This window comes from Rhinopithecus roxellana, chromosome 11 (genome assembly GCF_007565055.1).
Source record: "Rhinopithecus roxellana isolate Shanxi Qingling chromosome 11, ASM756505v1, whole genome shotgun sequence".
Lineage (NCBI taxonomy): Eukaryota > Metazoa > Chordata > Mammalia > Primates > Cercopithecidae > Rhinopithecus > Rhinopithecus roxellana.
Window position 1 is genome coordinate 93587382 of NC_044559.1, and position 19291 is coordinate 93606672.

The 19291-nt window shown below is 51.6% G+C and overlaps 2 protein-coding genes across 2 annotated transcripts in view; one reads left to right on the forward strand and one right to left on the reverse strand.

Annotated features, from left to right (window-relative positions):
* The window catches only part of ADARB2 (adenosine deaminase RNA specific B2 (inactive)), a 519216-nt gene that overhangs the window by 157326 nt on the left and 342599 nt on the right, over nt 1-19291 (forward strand). The window lies entirely within an intron of this gene.
* LOC104661372 overlaps nt 18321-19291 on the reverse strand; it is a 30753-nt gene continuing 29782 nt past the window's right edge. Inside the window, exon 2 of the mRNA XM_010361979.1 lies at nt 18321-18686. Within this exon, the coding sequence (XP_010360281.1) occupies nt 18375-18686 (312 nt within the window). The 3' untranslated portion in view covers nt 18321-18374. The remainder of the gene's footprint in view (nt 18687-19291) is intronic.

Consider the following 19291-nt stretch of genomic DNA (forward strand, 5'->3'; position numbering starts at 1 on the left):
CCAGCCTCACCAGGCGCATGGGGAAGCTCTCCCAGGGCACCCGGGAGAGTGCCTGAGTGTGGGCCTGTGGGTGCTGGTGGTGTTTGTAGGTGTGTGTATACACATACGTGTGCATATATGGGGGAGGGGTGTCTGTGTATACGAGCATCTGTGTGCCTGTGTGCAGTGTGTGCCTGTGTGTACATAAACATAGGCACACCTGTGTGCAGTGTGAATGTGTGCCTGAGTCTGTGTTAGTGCACATGAGCATATGTGTGCACACACTTCTGTGTGTGTGTGTGTGTTTGTGTGTGTGTTTGGGGTAACATGGTACGCAGTGTGATCACATAGAGAACTGTGGTTCAGCTGAGGATTTGGGCACCTGGCCCAATAGCACCCACAGCTGCCAGGGGAGCCTCCAGATCCACACCAAGGGCCCCAGGAAGCCGAACACTCAGAAGCAGGGTTGCCTTTGCAACAGCACAGCTCCCAGCTCGCTACTGCCAGTGACTTGTTCAGCCTCAAGTCTGTCCTAGAAATAAAGCCTCATGCAGATTTCAAAGTCGCCCGCAGTGATAAAATGAAACTAAGTTATTTATATTTTTTAATTTAAAAATGTCACAATTAACATGAACTCATTGAAGAAAATTTCAGTAACAAAATATTTTTTAATGTGTATTTAAGACGGGGATAAGCGTGACTTCATGCTTTGTCACCTGCTCTTTTTCGCTGCCTGGCCCTCCCACCTCTGCACGCACCATCCATCCCGCTGCAGGAAGTGCTGGGAACCCCTAAAGTTCACCTCGTTCACATTTCCATCCTGCGGGGTGGTGACCAGGTGTCAGTGAGATACAGCACACACCGCCTCGCTTTGCTGGGCTTGCTGAAAGAAACTCCTCAGGTGGGGCAGCTGGAGCAACTGACTTTCCTGCTCCCGCAGTCCTGGAAGCTGGAGGCTGAGATCAGGATGTCCACAGGGCTGGCCCTGCCTGAGGCTTCTCTTCAGGGCTTGCAGATGCTGTCTTCTCCCTGTGTCCTCACAGGGTCGTCCCTCTGGTTGTGTCTGTGTCATCTCCTCTTTGTATAAGGACACCAGGCAGATTGGATTTGCACCCATCCTAATGACCTCATTTTATTTAACTTAATTACCTGTTTGAAGACCCTGATCTCCAAATACAGTCACCGTCTGAGGTCCTGGGGGTTAGGGCTTCAGCACGGGACTTTGGGGGACACAGCTCACATGCAGCACCTTGTGGGGCTCCCTGTCTGTCGTGCGTGGCAAGGCTGGTGGGGCTGCATGTTCACTCTACCTGCTGTCCTTTCCTACCATCCCCTGGGCACCACCCTCACCAGCCACAGCCACAAGGCCTTCCTACAGCCTGTCACGTTCGCAGCTGCCAGCCCTGGTCTCAGTGACGTCAGTGCTAGTCTGGGGACCAGCATCACTGCTTTTGGATAGAGTCACCAGATCAAATAAAGGAGACCTGATCCGATTCTAGTTTCAATAAACAACATCCACCTCCTGTGTGCACGAGCATATCACTGCAGCTTCTGGACAGCCTTACACCAGGATGCACCTGAGCTTCTTTCCGTCCACCTCCTGTGCATGAGCGTGTCACTGCAGCTTCTGGATGGCCTTGCACCAGAGCACATCTGGGCTTCTTTCCTTGCTGTGTCTGAGTTACCCCAGGCCTAGGGCTCTCCAAGGTGGAGAAAGCTGGAGGACCCTTCGTGAGAAGTGCAGTGAATCTGTTAAATCATCCTCGGGAACCCAAGGGGATAGCAATTGCTGCACCTGCTGAGCCTCCCCGGGCCAGCAACCTGCCCACAGCCTGAGACCTGCTCTCACCCAGCCCCAGTCCCTTGGAGACACCTCACTGCCTCCAAGGCCAGAAGGGGAACTGAGGCTTAGAGAGCGCAGGTGGCTGCTGTCCCAGTGCCGCACAGCGCAATGGGGCCTGAATCGCACTTGACAGAGTCCACACATCCCTCCTTATCCTCCACCTTCAATGTGTGATGCAGCCATTGTCCCGAAGGGCCTTTCCCTGAGAGACACTGGGGGCGTGGGTTTCAGGGCTCAAAGCTTCAGGAAACCCAGCTGGTCCATCTCCAACTGGGGAGTGACACAGGGCCCCTCCGCTCACTATAGACTGATGATCACCTGTCTCCAACTGGGGGTTGCACAGCGCCCCTCACCCACTCGAGACCAAGGATCACTGGACAGAGACACAGACCTAGCACTTCTTATCCCGGGGGTCCCACCTACAGTTCACAGAACTCTTGGTCCTCTCGGCTCCTGCCAGCACCACACAACCATAGCATGAACTGCTGCTATTGTATTTCCAGGACGTTCAGCAGGGAGAGCCCTCCTGCAATGGCCCCTGAGCCCTCCAGTGACCCTGATCCCCTCCAGTGACCCTGAGCCTTGTCCTGGACCCTGGGCCCCCTCCTGTGACCCTGAGCTCCCTCCTGTGACCCTGGGCCCCCTCCAGTGACCCTGAGACCCCTCATATGACCCTGAGTCCTCTCCTGTGACCCTGAGTCCTCTCCTGTGACCCTGAGCCCACTCCTGTGACCCTGAGTCCCTCCAGTGACGCTGAGTCCCACTCCTGTGACCCTGAGTCCCCTCCTGTGACCCTGGTTCTCCGGCTCCCCAGTGGCCCTGGGCCCCCTCCTATGGTCCTGAATTTCCCTTTAGTGGCCCTGAACCCCCTCCAATAGACTCTGAGCCCCTTCCCATGGATCCTGAAGCCGCTCCCGTGGGCTGTGTGCTCTGCAGCTGTAGGTGCCCCTCTCTGAGGGGCTTCACGCGCTGTCTGACAGGAAGGGTTTCCTGAGCAGTGTGCGACAGAGGAGGGATCAGGTGCCCTGGGTTGAGCTGATTCAGAAACGACCCTGGTCCTGCCCCAAGGCCAGAGCCAAACTGCCAGCCTCTCTGGGTCTCTGTGACCCCATCTGGAAACCATGGAGTTTGACCCCAGGGGGATCCCACAGAGTCCCCCAGCTGAGCATCCCACCCTCCTGCACCCCAGGGCCTCAGAGGCACAGGAGCAGGTGGGGAGGAGGCTGAGGACAGAGGGGGAGAGACGGTGGCTGGGTGCAGAGCCCCTCAGAGCAGCGTCCGCACGCCTGTGTCTCCAGGGTGTGCAAACAGAAAGGGGCTCCACAGCCCTCTGAGCGGCGGTGCTGGTGCTGAGTGCTACATGCCTGTCTGCTTACTGTTCTCCCGTGTCTCTGCTGTGAAATACACTGCTTTGGCATCTTTAAGATCCATTATTCTCCACAATCACCACCTGTGAGCTGGCAAAACAAGCATACATTTCCCTCCCAGAAACATAATCAGCACTGAGAATACAGAATCCAGCCGCTACCTTTTTAATGAGTTGAGCAGCCTGGCCTTTAATTTATAGCAGCTTCTTAAGCAGCCAGGGGAATATATTAGTTTTAATTTTTTTAAGAAACAAAAACAGCAGAATTGCTCTGTTCATAAAATCCAATCACAAGCAAGCCGTTCCGTGAGGGGTGAATTAATTAGCACTACTTACTAAGGTTTTACTGCTATTGATTCATTCTGCTCCATCAATAATCCTAATTCACCCACAAAACCAATTCAGCTTAATAACCTGCACAAGGGAGTCAGGAAGTTGAGTCACCTGTTCCACTGTTGCTGCCCGCAGTTTCTCTTTTGGCTTCTGTTTTTCTGTCAACTCAGCCCCTGAATTGCTGCCCCTGGATCTCCTGGCAGTGCCACTTAACACCCTGAAATCATCCCTCAAATCATCTTTGCCCCTCCACTCTGCCACCATAGCCCCTCCTGCCTCGTGTCAAGTAACTAAAATAGCCGCCACTTCCAGGCTGTGTGTGTTCCCCAGATTCACAGGTTGAAGTCCAACCCCCAGGACCTCAGTTGACTGGGTTTGGTGGTGGGGTCTTTACAGAGATAATTAAGGTAAAATGAGATTTTTAGGCTGGAGCCTAATCCAATCTACATGGTGTCCTTATAAAAGCAGAGATTAGGACACAGACACGCACAGAGGGAGGACCCCTGAAGACACAGGGAGACAGCAGGGTCTATAAGAACAGGGACCTTAGGGGGAACCAGCCCTGCCGACACCTGACCTTGGACACCCAGCCTCCAGGACGCTGGGAACAGGAGTGTCTGTTCTCTGTGGCGCTTTCTAGGAAAGTCCAAGAAGACTCGTGCCACTTCTAACCCGTCCTCTGCCTCTCGTTGACCACCCAATTCTCTTTCCTAAAACTCCACCTTTCACCATGTCCCCTCTGCTTTCAGCACGAATTTCTCAATCTTCAACTTGAAGCCCTTGTCCCAGCCTGACGCCTCATGATCTATGCAGGTTTGACTCATGACCTCCACGAAAATGCCCTCAAACCGGCTGTTTCCTTCATGCTGTGCGTGTGTAAGAGGCTGTTCCGTTCCGTGCTCTCGACCCACATCACATGTGGCTCTTCCTTGCTCAGCAGACGGCTCGGCCGGGAGGCGGGAGGGAAGGATGCCAACTTCCATGATTTGCAGCCTCAGAATTCCCTGTGTGGGTATCTTATTTTTTTCCTGAAGGTCTTTCAGATATAAGACATTTTGATCTTCAAAAAATGCCAGGTACATCACGGAGGTGTTGTCATTGTTTTAACATAAGAACCAAAGGCCCCAAAAGGTTAAGATATGCAGTTCATGGCAGATCGAGGATTAGCAGGGCGTGTCTTGCGTCCTGTCCAGCGGCCATCTCACTGGGTGTCACGACCTCTATGGCTAGTTGAGGAACTGGCCGCAGCAGGCTCACTGGGCGGCAGGAGGGCTCACAAGACCCCGTTGAGCTTGAAGCCCAGCGCGCCCCAGTCCTGGCTCCCATCCTCTTGCCTTGAGGAGCTGGGTAGAGCTCCGCCCTGCTGGGTGCCTGCTTCATGGAGAACGTCATAAGGAGATCCCCGGCATTTTCCGGCTCAATTTCCAAAGGACACTGAGCTCTTCCTCAGGCCTGTGCAAGGAGGTGCAGAGTGGGCCTGGGTCTGGGAAGGGCAGGGAGAGGCCGCCATGACCACTGCATGATCCATTGATTCACCTTCTCACCTTCCCCTGAAATGGACATCAGGGGATGGAATGAGAGTGAGGGTGGGGTGTTCGAGGCACCGGCCCGGCTCTCTGCGGACGGCGCCTTTACTTTCTGCCGTGTACTTCGGCCTCATCAGTCTCCGCCCCACGCTCAACATGTTCCCACGCTCTTCTGTGACATGGGGGGAAATGGGGGAGGGCACTTTCATCCCAGGCAGCAGCAGTTGACAGCTGGTGCACACGGGGTAGGGAGTTGCAACCTGAGCACAGCTGAGTGCCGGTGACAGCCCCACCCGGGTTCATCCAAGCTGTCCTTTCCCAGCTGAAAGCCCCGGTCCCCAGGCTCACTGAGTCTCTCATCCCCATCAGTGACAGGGACAGGCCCACCCCAGACAAGCACACACAGCCACTGTCTGCCTCCAAGCAAATGTCGGCAGACACATCCTCTGTTCATTCACTGGCCTCCTGAACTGAAGCCCAAAGCCCTGTTCTGAGCTCCACCTCTGCTGAGAGCTTGCTGGCCTGCAGGAGCCTGGGCCACTGAAGCCGACCCTCTGACAGACTGGGGCCACTCTGGCCATGTAAGTGGGCACTGGGCGGCAGTGGACGTGGAGAAAGGTCACTGCTGCAGGAAAAGACCCACCTGCATGGCCGCAGTAGGGTGTGTGAGGAAAAGACCCACCTGCATGGCCGCAGTAGGGTGTGTGAGGAAAAGACCCACCTGCATGGCCGCAGTAGGGTGTGTGAGGAAAAGACCCACCTGCATGGCCGCAGTAGAGTGTGTGAGGAAAAGAGCCACCTGCATGGCCACAGTAGGGTGTGTGAGGAAAAGACCCACCTGCATGGCCGCAGTAGGGTGTGTGAGGAAAAGACCCACCTGCATGGCCGCAGTAGGGTGTGTGAGGAAAAGACCCACCTGCATGGCCGCAGTAGGGTGTGTGAGGAAAAGACCCACCTGCATGGCCGCAGTAGGGTGTGTGAGGAAAAGACCCACCTGCATGGCCGCAGTAGAGTGTGTGAGGAAAAGAGCCACCTGCATGGCCACAGTAGGGTGTGTGAGTGAGCCAAGCAGGGACAAGCCATGCGTGGGTACAGAAGGGCACTAGGAGCACTTGGGGCCCAGAAGCACCATCAGCAAATGTCCATGCAGGGCGGTTCCAGCTCAGGAGGGCCCCTGGGAAGCCCAGGCTGCAGCACCTGCTCTCTGGGTCCTCCATCTCAATGACCTCCTCTTCACCGCCCTTCTTCCCCAGCCCTCTCTCTTTACAAAGTATTTATTTTCTTCTTTATCTATTTACTGAGGGCTCAGTATTATGCCAAGCTCTGCCCACATCCTACCCAGTCAGTACTCAGCCCAGCATGGCGCAGGGGTGGTCCTCCCTTTTTATAAGTAAGAATGACAAGCCTTGGGCACTTGTCTCTTCTATATGAATCAACATGCTACAAAACAAAACAAACACCCTCACTGTCATTCAGACAGACGAGGAAGGGCACCCACCGTCAGTCCCCAAACAGCCTCCTGCAGCCATTTTCATCTTCCCTCTTCTATATCCTGGTGGCCTCACAGCACAGCTGCCTGATCCCTGCCTGGCTCAGTCCTGTAGAGACCTGAGATAAACAGGTGCCCACTCACCAGCACACTCACCTGCAAGCTCACCTGTTCACTCATCTTCACACTCACCTGCCTACTCACCTGCCTACTCACCTGCCCACTCACCACCACATTCACCTGCCTACTCACCTGTCCACTCACCTGCACACTCATGTGCCTACTCACCTGCACACTCACTTGATTGCTCACCAGCACACTCACCTCCATGCTCACCTGCACACCCATCTGCCTGCTCACCTTCACACTCACCTGTCCACTCACCTCCATGCTCACCTTCACACTCACCTGCACACTTGTCTGCCTACTCACCTGCAAGCTCACCAGCACACTTACCTCCATGCTCACCTGCCCACTCACCAGCACACTCACCAGCACACTCACCTGTCCACTCACCTGCACACTCATCTGCCTGCTCACCTGCACGCTCACCTCTGCAACCAAAGGAAATGAGGAGATGAAAGAATGAGTCCTGATACCCACGTATCTGGCTTCATAGCTCCTCAAAAACTGCAGCTGCCACAATATCCACAATTCTCACTCATTTGCAGCAGAAAAACATTTCAAATCCCAGGGGTGATTTTGCTTTGAACAACTCCGCACTGTTTCTCTGTTTGACTTCCTAAATTTATAATGAGAAAATATCACAGAAAGCAAACATGATTGAAATAAACTATAGTATCAGGCATCAAGCCCTATGCAAATATTTTTGTGAAATTATAAACAAAACCTGTCATACAGGCTTTTTTTAATAAAAAAATAGTAAAAATAGATCAAAAGTTACACTTCTGAAAGTGTACAGTGTGATCCCAGTTTTGCACTGCAGGCAAGCGTGTGTCTCCTTTGCTGGATGGCAGATGTTCAAATGCAAGGTCTTCAAGAAGAGACTTTAGAGTGGGCTTTCTTTTAACTGTACCTTAATTCTGAGTGCATTAAAAATCATTCTTAGAAACTCTGATTCTTTCACATCACTCAATATGTATTTATCAGAATAAATATTTATTAGGATAAATAAATGGAATCAATTCAATTCCATGAAACTGGAAGACCCAATAACAGGTTTTATCTGGGAGGCAGGAGACCCTAAAGCCCAGTGGGTGTTTGCCCTGAGTTCCGCGCTGGCCAGACTATGCTCTCAGATGATTGGAGCAGCAGCCTCTTCTGCACCTGTCTCTCAAGTCCTCCAGCGGTTTCCAGGGTGCAGGCTCCCATCCTCCTGAAAGTTTCCAGCATGCAGTGTTCTCTCAGCGACCCCACTCAGGTCCAGCGCTCCCCTGTCCCTGTGGGTTCCTATCTGCCCCGTCCTCCCTGCCACTAGGATAACCAGCCCCCATGCCTTTCCTAAGCACTCGCAGGGCTCACTTTGGTCTTTCCCCTGTCAGAATCCCCATCTTCTCCCATAGCTGTGCCCTCCCGGCTCACCCATTGCTGTGCCAGGCCAGGGGGCATAAGAGTCTCTGGTGAGAGAAATGATGTAAGACGCCCACGTGATCCAAGGCAAAAATATGTGCTTCAGGCCGGGCGCAGTGGCTCACGCCTGTAATCCCAGCACTTTGGGAGGCCAAGGTGGGTGGATCATGAGGTCAGGAGATGGAAACCATCCTGGCTGACACAATGAAACCCCATCTCTACTAAAAATACAAAAAATTAGCCGGGCGTGGTGGCAGGCACCTGTAGTCCCAGCTACTCGGGAGGCTGAGGCAGGAGAATGGCAGGAACCCAGGAGGCGGAGCTTGCAGTGAGCTGAGATTGCACCACTGCACTCCAGCCTGGGTGACAGAGTGAGACTCCATCTCAAAAAAAAACAAAACCAAGCAGTGCCAAATGCTGCCATTCTTTTAGGATGTCATTTATAAGACAGTCTTGAGCATAATATCATAGTATGTTGATGCAGTATTGCATTTTTTAAAAAATGATATTTTAGAAAATAACTTCTATGTGTCTAGAGTACGAAGGCAAAAAATGATGAAATTTATGGTCAATTAAACCCTAAAATGATTTTAAGATATGACAAATGGCTGCATTTAATTTCTAAAAAGGAGATAGGTGCGAAAGTAGAAATGCTTACTTCCTGAGGCCTCCTCCTCTGCAGCTCATCAGAATGGAATTTAAAAATAAAATTAGAAGCTGAAAAATAGCCTGAGTCAGAACCCAGAGGCAACCTTTGCTGACCTCGTTAGGTGTTGGGTAAACTAGCCACGCTCCCTCTGGGAACGAGAGATGACTGTGCCCCAGCTGCCTGGCCTCTCTACACACCAGGAGGCTCACGTGCTGCTCACGTGCCGCAGGCTGGGGGTTCCTGACACAGGGGCAAGAAACAGCAAAGCAGCAGCCACTGCTGGAGTTTGTGGAAGCCACTGGGCACATTCAGAATCCAGTGTGCACTCTCTCTCTCTCTCTCTCCCCCCGTCCCACCACCTTCTCGTTTGATCACTGTTTCTCTCTCTGTCTCTGTCCCTCTCCTTATATCTCTCTGTCTCTCTCTGATTCTCTGTCTCTGTCCCTCTCTTTATAACTCTGTCTCTGTTCCTCTGTCTCTGTGTGTCTGTCTCTGTCCCTCTTTATATCTCTCTGTCTCTCTGTTTCTCTCTATCTCTGTCCTGCTCTGTCTCTGCCTCTCTGTGTCTCTCTCTCGCCATCTCACCTCACCTTCTAACGGGAGCATCTCCTGTCTCAGATCCTTCCAGGTCATCATAGAAATCATCACTTATTCACCTGGGGAACTGAACTAGCCACAGAGGCACAAGACAAATGGGGGATTCTGCCATGTGTGTTTTGTCCATTTAACCCATATACATATTTATATTTATATATATATCAGTTTAGATTCAAAGGTCAGCATTTCAGGAGTTGGGCCCAGTGTCAGTGACTCAGACCTGCTTACCTTTCCAAGGGCCTGGTCTCCAAACTCCTTAGGAAACGGTGACACTGTTAACTCCATGTGAAGACATCCAGCTTGCTTTCTTTCCTTCCTTCCTTCCTTCCTCCCTCCCTCCCTTCCTCACTTCCTCTCTTTTTTGTTTCTTTCCCCCTCTCCTCCCCTCCCCTCCCTCCCTCCCTTCCTCTCTCTCTCTCTTTCTTTCTTTCTCTTTCATCATTTTGGTATTTTTTAAACCATTACCTTGGCAAATAGTCTTTTACAAAAACCACAGACTTCTGGGCTACACTTCACATGGGCGGGTTGACTGGTGAGAAGTTCGGTTGTGGGGAGCTGTGTCTGCGGAGATGCCCCTGCAGCTGGACCGTGTGTTCACTGAGACCCCTACAGCTGGACCGTGTGTTCACTGAGGCCCCTACAGCGGGACCGTGTGTTCACAGAGGCCTCTGGAGCTGGACCGTGTGTTCACGGAGGCCTCTGCAACTGGGCCATGTGTTCACTGAGACCTCTGCAGCTGGACTGTCAGGGCTGCTTTTCTGTGCTGCTGGTGCAGGAGCGCTTCCTTCCCTCCCTCCTCCCTGCTGAGTGTTTCCTGGCAGCTGTGGTCCTGGGCTCCATCTAGACGGATATAGGACACCAGGCAGAGTTAGGACCACGGAGGCCTGGCCAAGCCTCTGTTGAAATGCCTCGGCTGTGTCGAGGGTTCCCCAGTAGCGGCTCAGGCCCTGTGAGGTGACACTGTTCCCCGGGCGGTTTGCACTGTGCCATCTCTCGCTGGTCACTGAGATGATCCAGTATTCTTCAGCTGCTTTTCTTGTGAAACTATTTAAGTTTCCTGTGAGTTAGAGAGAATGGCAGCCGCTGCTGTGTGACACGAGTTCCCAAGAATCGAGCTGCTCCAGGCGGGTGATGCCATGCCATCAACGGTGTCTCTGAGCTGCTCCCGCAGGCAGGAGGCAAAGGGCACCCCGAGGAGTCGGGATCAGATCCGGGGCCTGTCTGGCTGCTAAACACCTTGGCCTTGAGTGAGGCATGTAACCTTCCATTCCTCAGTTTCCCATTCCTTCAACAAACGCTCTTTGAGCCCCTGCTGTGCGCATGGCAATGGAGGAATCATTGTGAGGAAGATAGTGGTGAGGAAGAGAGGATAAAAGAGGGGTCTGCCTCCAAGACACCGAGCGTCAGAAGCCTTGAAGTCGGTAGTGCCCTGGTAGGGCTGCGGGGACGTCCAGGCAGAGCTAAGAGGCACAAACACAAAGGCCCCATGCCTGGCCATCCTGGCACGAGGCCCCCTGGCAGGGGCTGACCGTCCTTTCCTTTTCTCTTCAGAGTGGGGGCAGTTTGCTTTGGGTCCTGAGAGATGGATGGAAGGATTGTGGCCAGTGAGGGTCCCCTGGCCTGGGAGAGTGGGAGGGACAAGCCTGGGATGGGAGTCTCGGGCAGGGTGCAGAGACCCACGCTAAAGCCAACACCCACAGCTGCATCCAGGCAGGGCCAGCACCACCCACCCCACCGCACTGGGTTCACGCCTCCGAGTTCAAAGCACGTTGGGAGAGAGAGCATCTAGAAAGCAACAGGTCAGCTCAGGCTTCTTGGAAAAGGACATGGAGTGGACGGGCAGGTTTCCAAAAGACCAGACTCCAATCTTCCAAATGCGCAGGCATCAGTGTGAGCAGGTATGCTTCTCGGTGGGGGTGGGGGGAGGACCCACAGACTTCCTCTGAGCATCACAGGGACCCCCAGTCACCCTCAGCCTCACCCACACAGGTGCCCACTGGCCTTCCTACTGTTCGTCCTTCGCTCTCCAAATGTCCACTATTCTAAGTCTGCTCAAAAGTCTAAACTAAAGACAATACAATTAAGCATTCTTACTTACTTTGTATTTCTAAAACCCCAGGGTTTTTATTTTCCTTCCTGACAGGTGTATTGTATATTTATACCTCTTCATTTCTGATCTTCCTATTAATTTTAAGTCAATTATAGTGACATTATTTTCTGTTCATAAAAATTGCTTTAGCTAGATGTTAGAATTTTAAAGAATGTAGATATATGGAAGCACACATTTAAGAAAGGAACATATACATGCATGGAATTTCGCAGTTAAAATGGTTATATGTAGATATACAGAATATATAGAAAAGTTAAAACAGGATATGTAAACTAAACAGTGTGTAATTCAACCTCCAGTTTAGAATGCAATCACCACATCTAACAAAGTGACACAAATTTTTTAACTAATGATTTGAGTTGCAATTTCTCTCATTGAATCTGCCATCTGCTATTAGAAAATATACATCACTGAATCACATACAATTGTTCTACTGAAAAATGAATGCTTCTTTTCTCCCCACAGTAACCACTAAAACACTGTCCATTATTTCCAAATTACTCTCTCGTGTGCACAGCTATTGAGGGAAAGGAATTAGGATTTCATGGTACCTGGTCTTTAGAGTAGCAACTTGGGAAAACAAATTAGAATTGCTAACAAAAGAGAAAAAAGAACAATTTCTTGGTACCGTTCTTTAAAGGAGACACATGTTTAGACTGAAAATATGAATCCGTTTCTAAACCAGGACCCTGTTAAGTGGGCAAGGGGGGTGCTAGCAGAAATTACATGGTCCAGGGGACAGAAGCTGGGTCTGTCCCTGGCAAATCCAGCAACTGCTAACCCTGGGTATGTGAAATGAGAGTGAAACCTTCACAGGAAGTAAACCATCTTACAAACTACAAAATAGTTTCAGCTAGACACACACACGCTCACTGTACACAGAAGAGTTTTGTTTTGTTTGCTACACTGAGCTCAACCTAGAGAAGCAACCACGAGAAAAGTATCAAGACTCTTAACTCTGTCCTTCTCAGACCAGCCCACATGATGGAGGGCTCTGCGATCCTGGCTTCCTTTGCTTGCAGAGTTAAGCTGAGACGGTGATGACTGATAGGGTGGGGCGCAGAGTTACAGGCAGGCCCAGAGCAGGCAATGCTGCCTGCCGCGGAGAGTCACGTGAACACACCGAACCTCCAAGACAGATGACCAAAATGTCCCTTCTCTCCAGGAATCTTCTTCGGATAAAATACTCATTCCTAATACTTTCTAGAAATAAGTGTCTTTGACATACCACAAATACAGTGTATAGTCAGCCTGGACAAATCGTGGAAAACAGGAGGGAAAAAACAAAGCTGCTTGCCCTCACTCGACAGAGTAAGGTAAATTATTCTAGGTGGCCAAATTATAGTATTCAAATTCTCTCTTGTCCTGGGTGGCAGAAGTTAGATGACTTTCAAAAATGCTCCCTAATGTTTCTAAGGCCCCTAAGAGATTGGCCCAGTTCCCTGCTGCCTCCCCTCAGCCTCTTCTCCTCTTGTAGACACTTGCAGTTCCATTTCAGAAATTCCAAGTATATCTGTGGATCTAAAAAGATAGACAGCACCAGAGAAGAGGGTGTGCTTAGAGAAGGGCAAGGAGAGGTATAACATTACATGCATACCCACATACTTACAGTGGTTCATGAAGACGCATTCAATCTGTGTTGCAGGCAAGGATTATTCCAGGAATTAGATTAAAACAGAAAAAGACACAAGAAGAAGCTTCATATAAAGAAACCAGAATAATGCACATAAATAGATTCAGTCATAGACTGAGAGATATAAAGATGATGATGTGGCAAATTATAGACCAGAGTGCAATGAGAGGTCCAGAACCTAAAATGTTCTCAAGCAAACTTCACAGAAGACCTGGTGCCAGAGTAATCAGAAGGACTGGAATGGTATCACTCCAGGTGAGGAGAATGGAGAGCCCTGCGCGGGAGGGAGGGGAAGGCGCCAGCGCTGCTGCACGTCAGCCCCCAGGCCAGGTGGGAGGCAGGTCTGCGGCCAAGGGCAGAGCTGAACCGCTGGAGGAGACATTGCTCAAATTCTCTAGAAGTTAGATGAATTGAGATCACGGGAATCTTGAATTCACCCTGCTGCCCATGGACCCTAACAGCTGTTAAGGCAAAAGGCTTCCCTATTATTACAAAGCTCTGGGTTTGTTTTAAAGGCAGAAACAATAATAATAAAAAAAGATCATAAAAGTAAAATCAAATGTCCTATAGAGACAGGGAGTGCTCTCTCTTCCTCATGGCAGCGTTCTGTCTGTTCCATAAAGTGGCGCGATTGTATTAGTGACTTTATATTCATTCAACAAAATTTCATCGATGGCCTCTTAATATTTAAGTGGCCAAGGAGGATAAGACGATTACGCTAAGCTATAGCCAGGATCAAGCATCTGATGTGGGAGATGGATGCAGGAGTTCATATGGGGGGATGCAGGGACACACGTGAGCACCATAGGGCAATCACCTTCTCACCATAGGCAGATCTGAAGGGTGTGGGAGATCTGGTGGGGAGGATGCAGGGACACAGGTCAGCACCTTAGGGGGACCACGTTCTCACCACGGACAGCTCTAAAGGGTGCGGGAGGTCACATGAGGAGGACTCAGGGACTCACGTCAGCACCTTAGGGAGACCACGTTCTCACCCTGGAAAGCTCAAAGGGTGCGGGAGGTCACCTGGGGTCACAAGGACACAGGTCAGCACCTTAGAGGGACCACGTTCTCACCATGGACAGCTCAAAGGGTGCGGGAGGTCACGTGTGGAGGACTCAGGGACTCATGTCAGCACCTTAGGGAGACCACGTTCTCACCCTAGACAGTGCTGCAGGGTGCGGGGGCTCAGCATGGGAAGCACTTTTTTCTGGCTGAGAGATTAAGGAAACACTTGTTGAAGGAGCAATTGAACAAGAGGAAGAACAGTAATAACAACTTCAATCATATTTCTTGAGTCTCTGTCATGAGGGACACCCCTGTTACCGGCATTGTCTCCAGCCCACGCGGTGGCCTCCCCGCACCCCTGCAAGGGCAAGGGCCTGACCTTGGCTGTCCTACTGTAGAAAGTGAGGCAAAGAGAAGTGAAGTGGCCTGTCCGTCACGGCAGGCTGATAACTGGCAGAACTGTGATTTGCATTCAAGACTAGCCCAGTGCCGAGGGCCAGGCTCCAGGAAGTATTCCAACTGGGGGAGCGCCATTCTCCTTTTTAGGAATATTCACTGGCACCTACTCTGTACTAGGCCTCATCACAGATGCCGGAGATAAATGAGCGACTGCAGGTAGTAACTGCTATGTACTGAGGAGTTCCAGGGAGACAGCTCGTGAGTGCACCGCGTGTACCTGACATGCTGTACTGAGGAGTTCCAGGGAGACAGGTCGTGAGCTAGGTGCTGTTGTCTCACACTTGAGGAGCAGGTTCAGAAATGCTGGGAACCTTTTCCCCTGTCCCAGTGATGGAGGGAGGCTTGTAACTAGGTGGGTCTGATGGCAGAGCCCCCATCCTAACCTCTGTGTCCTGTGACTTTTTGAGACAGAAAGGTCTCTCCCCTCCAGAAAGGCAGACTCTCTCCCTGATAGAAAGAAACGGCGGCTGCACGAGTGATGAGGGCCTCGTGTGATGGGGGCTGGGAGGGACATGGATTGGCAGCATGAGCTGAACATGCTGGCAGGAGCTGCCCAGTCTGGGCCCTCGGTGTAGACAGATGACTGGCCACAGTCCCTGGGAGGCTGCGTCTGCTCCCACACCCTCGGTTCCTGACCCTGCCTGCCTACCCGGGTGAGAGTGCGGCTTTTTCTGCCTTTCCTGGCTTCCCTGACTCCAGTCTTACAATTGCCTGGACTTTCCAGGACTGCCAGACTCTCCAGCTTTGCTAGAGGGGAACTCTCCAATCCAACCCACCCCTCGTGTGCTCACACCTGCGAGATGACCCAGGGTCCCCCTCGTGTGTTCACGCGTGCGTGACGACCCAGGGTGCCCCTCATGTGTTCACGCGTGCGAGACGACCCAGGGTGCCCCTCGTGTGCTCACGCGTGCGAGACGACCCAGGGTGCTCGAGGTGTTTGAAATGCGTCCTTCTCGTCTGACTTTCTGCTGCGTATGATGGTGAAAGGAGTTGGTAAACTCTTGCTGCTCTACTAAAATGATTGTGGTTTTGATCAAATCATGTTTCTAATTAATCACTCCTGACCTGTCGGCAGGAACAAGGGAGAAAGCAGATCCCATTCTTTTTTCAAGGTTGTGTTTCAGGAACAGGCTTCAGTTGGGGTCGTCCAGAAAAACACAAACATTTGGCTCTGTTTCCTTTTCAGGAATTTTTAGAGAAATGCGTTAGGCAGCTGACTAGTCTGAGAATCTTAGCGTTTGCTAGATAAGTAATCCAACTTGGCCTCAGAGGGAGAAAATCTCCCGTCTTAACCTTTGTCCTAGATATGAAAGTAGGTTGTGTACACTGACAGTTTTTACCTGCCGTCCACGCAGTGGGATTCCTCACTTGCGCAGATCTGATGCAGAGCCCATGGTCCTTTAACAATCAGAAGCCCACTGCCCCCCGGGGGTGAGGACACACCTCTGAGGCGCCGCCTGTCTCTAGCAATGATGAGAATGTCACTGCAGCGTGGCCTCCTTTTTAGCAACTGTTTTTCCTTGCTTAGTCCTTTCATTTTTACTTCCTGCTCCAAGATGAAAAGACCTGTCAAATCTACAGAAAACCCTATGAAAGTTCTTAAAATGTCTAAAATCATCAGTAAACCCAGGGCAGGACTGTGGAGTCGCTGAGCGAGGCGTTTCATTTTCTGGTGTGATTCTCGCCCTGTTCCTCCACCGCTGACCTCAGCACCATTCCCCCCGCCCCGGCCCCCACCGGCACAGGCTCCTCCTGACCTTCTTGTGTCAAAATCTGAACTAGGATCTGCTAGTCAGTACCTGTCCCCTGTCACGGTCAGCTTAATTGCCACATCTCCAGAGGACATCTGTCCTTTGAGCCAGGCTGGTGGTGAAAGGAAAGTCCCCTTCTCGGGGCCCAGGTCTCCACCCAGTGGACCAGCCTCCGGAGGACCCTCCCCCGGGGTTGTGGCCTGAGTCACCTGCAGGATCTTAGAGAGACTCTGACCTCACCACACACATTAGCGTCTTGGGACCCTCGACACCTTGTCGGGGACAGCGCCAAGAGCCAGCGATCACAGCCCTTATCAGACAAAACGGATATCCACACTGCAACACGATCTGTTCAGCTCTTTCCTCTCCGACAGCAATGTGCGTTTCCGTAAAAGCAGCAGAGTCCTGCGTGGGGAGAAGCAAGTAGCCGGCATTTATCTTGGAAACCACATGATTCTCTCCTGTGGTTGGATTTGACAGTCCCTGCAGCTAAAGTGCATCAGGGTCTTAAAGCCTCACGTGGATGTGGGCGTGGACAGTCTCAGCACTGGGGATGTGATTGGGTCTTAAAGCCCCACGTGGATGTGGGCGTGGAAGTCTCAGCACTGGGGATGTGATTGAGAGACTTTACCTGCTTTTCCCAAGCCTCAAAAGCAGTGCCAGACACAGACACCAGACGCACAGGTGCCAGGCTTTGAGTCCAAACGTGAACAAACCAGCCAAGTGTTGGTTCTCACAGAACATAAACATCCGTGGACTAAACAGTAACACAGGCATGTTATGCTGGGACGTGGTCACAGCTGTGAAGAAAAATAAGGCAAGATGAGCACCCATGAAGGGGGGCAGAGGTGGGATGCAGATTTCGATGGGGCACGCAGGGTCTCTCCGGGGAGACGGCGCCCAGGCACAGCCTGGGCATGGGAAGGATGGAGCCATGAGGGTTCCAGAGGCAGGGGGTCCAGAAAGCTCCTTTCTTCTTTCCTCTGTCCCATCGGTGCCTGGAAGTCATACTCACTGCTGGGCCTGGGGTGACGCTACTGAGACTGGGACCTCAGCTGTTTGCAGCTGCTTTCAAAGGAGGGTGGGGAATGTGTCAGCTGCAGGTGCTAGAAGAACATGGATTTTTTTTTTTTTTTTTTTTTTGAGATAGGGTTTCCCTTTGCTATGCAGGCCGGAGTACAATAGTGCAATCTCGGCTCACTGCAAACTCCGCCTCCCAGGTTCAAACGATTCTCATGCCTCAGCCTCCAGAGTACGTGGGATTACAGATGCCCGCCACTACACCCGGCTAATTTTTTTTTTTTTGTATTTTGTATTTGAGACGGGGTTTCACCACATTGGCCAGGCTGGCCTCAAACTCCTAGCCTCAGATGATCCACTCGAGTGGGCCTCCCAAAGTACTGGGATTACAGGCGTAAGCCACTACACCTGGCCTGGATGTTCTTTTGATAAAATGAACAAGTATGGGCAACAGCTCAGAATTAGGAAGGTGAAGGACTGTTGGAGGCTTTGATGAGCCTGGAAATTGCAAAATAGCTGCCTGGAAAAACAGAATTATAAATTAACCAAGAAATGTGCTGGATTGGCGGGAAGCATGGGGCCTGTTGGAGGCCTGTGACTATGAATTTTAGGTGGCTTCAGGTGGCAGGGTTTGCTGTTTCCCTCCAGCCAGTTTTCAAGAGCAAAAGTGCAGCTCTGAGACGGGTTGAGAGCTGGAGCTGCAGGGTCAAGGTCACTCCCAGGTCCAGATGCACTTGACAGAGCAGGGACAAGCAAGAGCCCAGCGCAAAGGGGAGGACGGGGCGTCAGACGAGAGCAAAGATCGGGGTGCCGTGGACTGGACACAGTAGCTGGGTAAAGATGGGAGCACAGTGGACTGGACATGGTGACTGGGCAAAGATGGGGCGCCGTGGACTGGACACCTGAAACTGAGGAAACGGGAAGGAAAGAGGTGCCCTCAGACAGTGGGATGCCCCGAGAAGGAGCGGGTTTTAGTGATGACCGCAGGACTCAAGAAGAAAAGTGAGATGCAGGACAAGATTCCTGTAGGTGAAAATCATCTGAATTAAAGACCAAATTATTCCCTTCATAAATATTGAGGTCACCAAAAATAATGATAGGAGTAGGGGGTCAAAAGAGGCCTCATTCGGGTACCAAAGCTTCCCCCACAAGGAGGGGTTGTGCAGAAAATCTGTGGCGGAGCGAGTGTCTGCAGAATATGCTTCTGGGGACAGGGCTGTGGTCGGGGGCAGGAAGGCCTGGGGTCTTCCTGGGTGCCGGCTGGCTCCCACACAACTCTGTTGACATGGGCAGGCGGGGTGGATGTGCCCTCCGGTCTCGGTTTGCTGAGCTCTGGTTGCAGCCGGGCTACTCGGAGCGCCAGGTGAGAACGGACATCAGAGCATCTCGACAGCTGCAGAAGGGACAGAAAAGCAAATGCTCTGGCCCTCCCCAGACCATGGGGTCAACGTCGCCACTTAATAAGATCCCAGGTGATTCGAATGCACAGTGAAGTTTGCGAAGCACCAGCAGGGAGTAAGAGGGAAGGGAATATTTAGAGAAAAAGAGGAAGAAAGACGTAGAGCGTTTTGGCTGGCAGGACTCCGGAATCGGCACGGGGTAGGGTTGGGAATCGCTTCACCAAGAAAAGTGGAAGCACAAATCCAAGATTTCCTACATAATGCATCTATCCCCTTCCTCTTATAGAACCCTCTCAAGCAAAAAGATTTGTTCCCCAGTAAAAAAAAAAAAAAAAAAAAAAAAAAAAAAAAAAAAAAAAAAAAAAAAAAAAGGCCGGGCGCGGTGGCTCACGCCTGTAATCCCAGCACTTTGGGGGTCTGAGGCGGGCAGATCACGAGGTCAGGAGATCGAGACCATCCTGGCTAACACGGTGAAACCCCGTCTCTACTAAAAAAATACAAAAAACTAGCCGGGCGTGGTGGTGGGTGCCTGTAGTCCCAGCTACTCAGGAGGCTGAGGCAGGAGAATGGCGGGAACCCGGGAGGCAGAGCTTGCAGT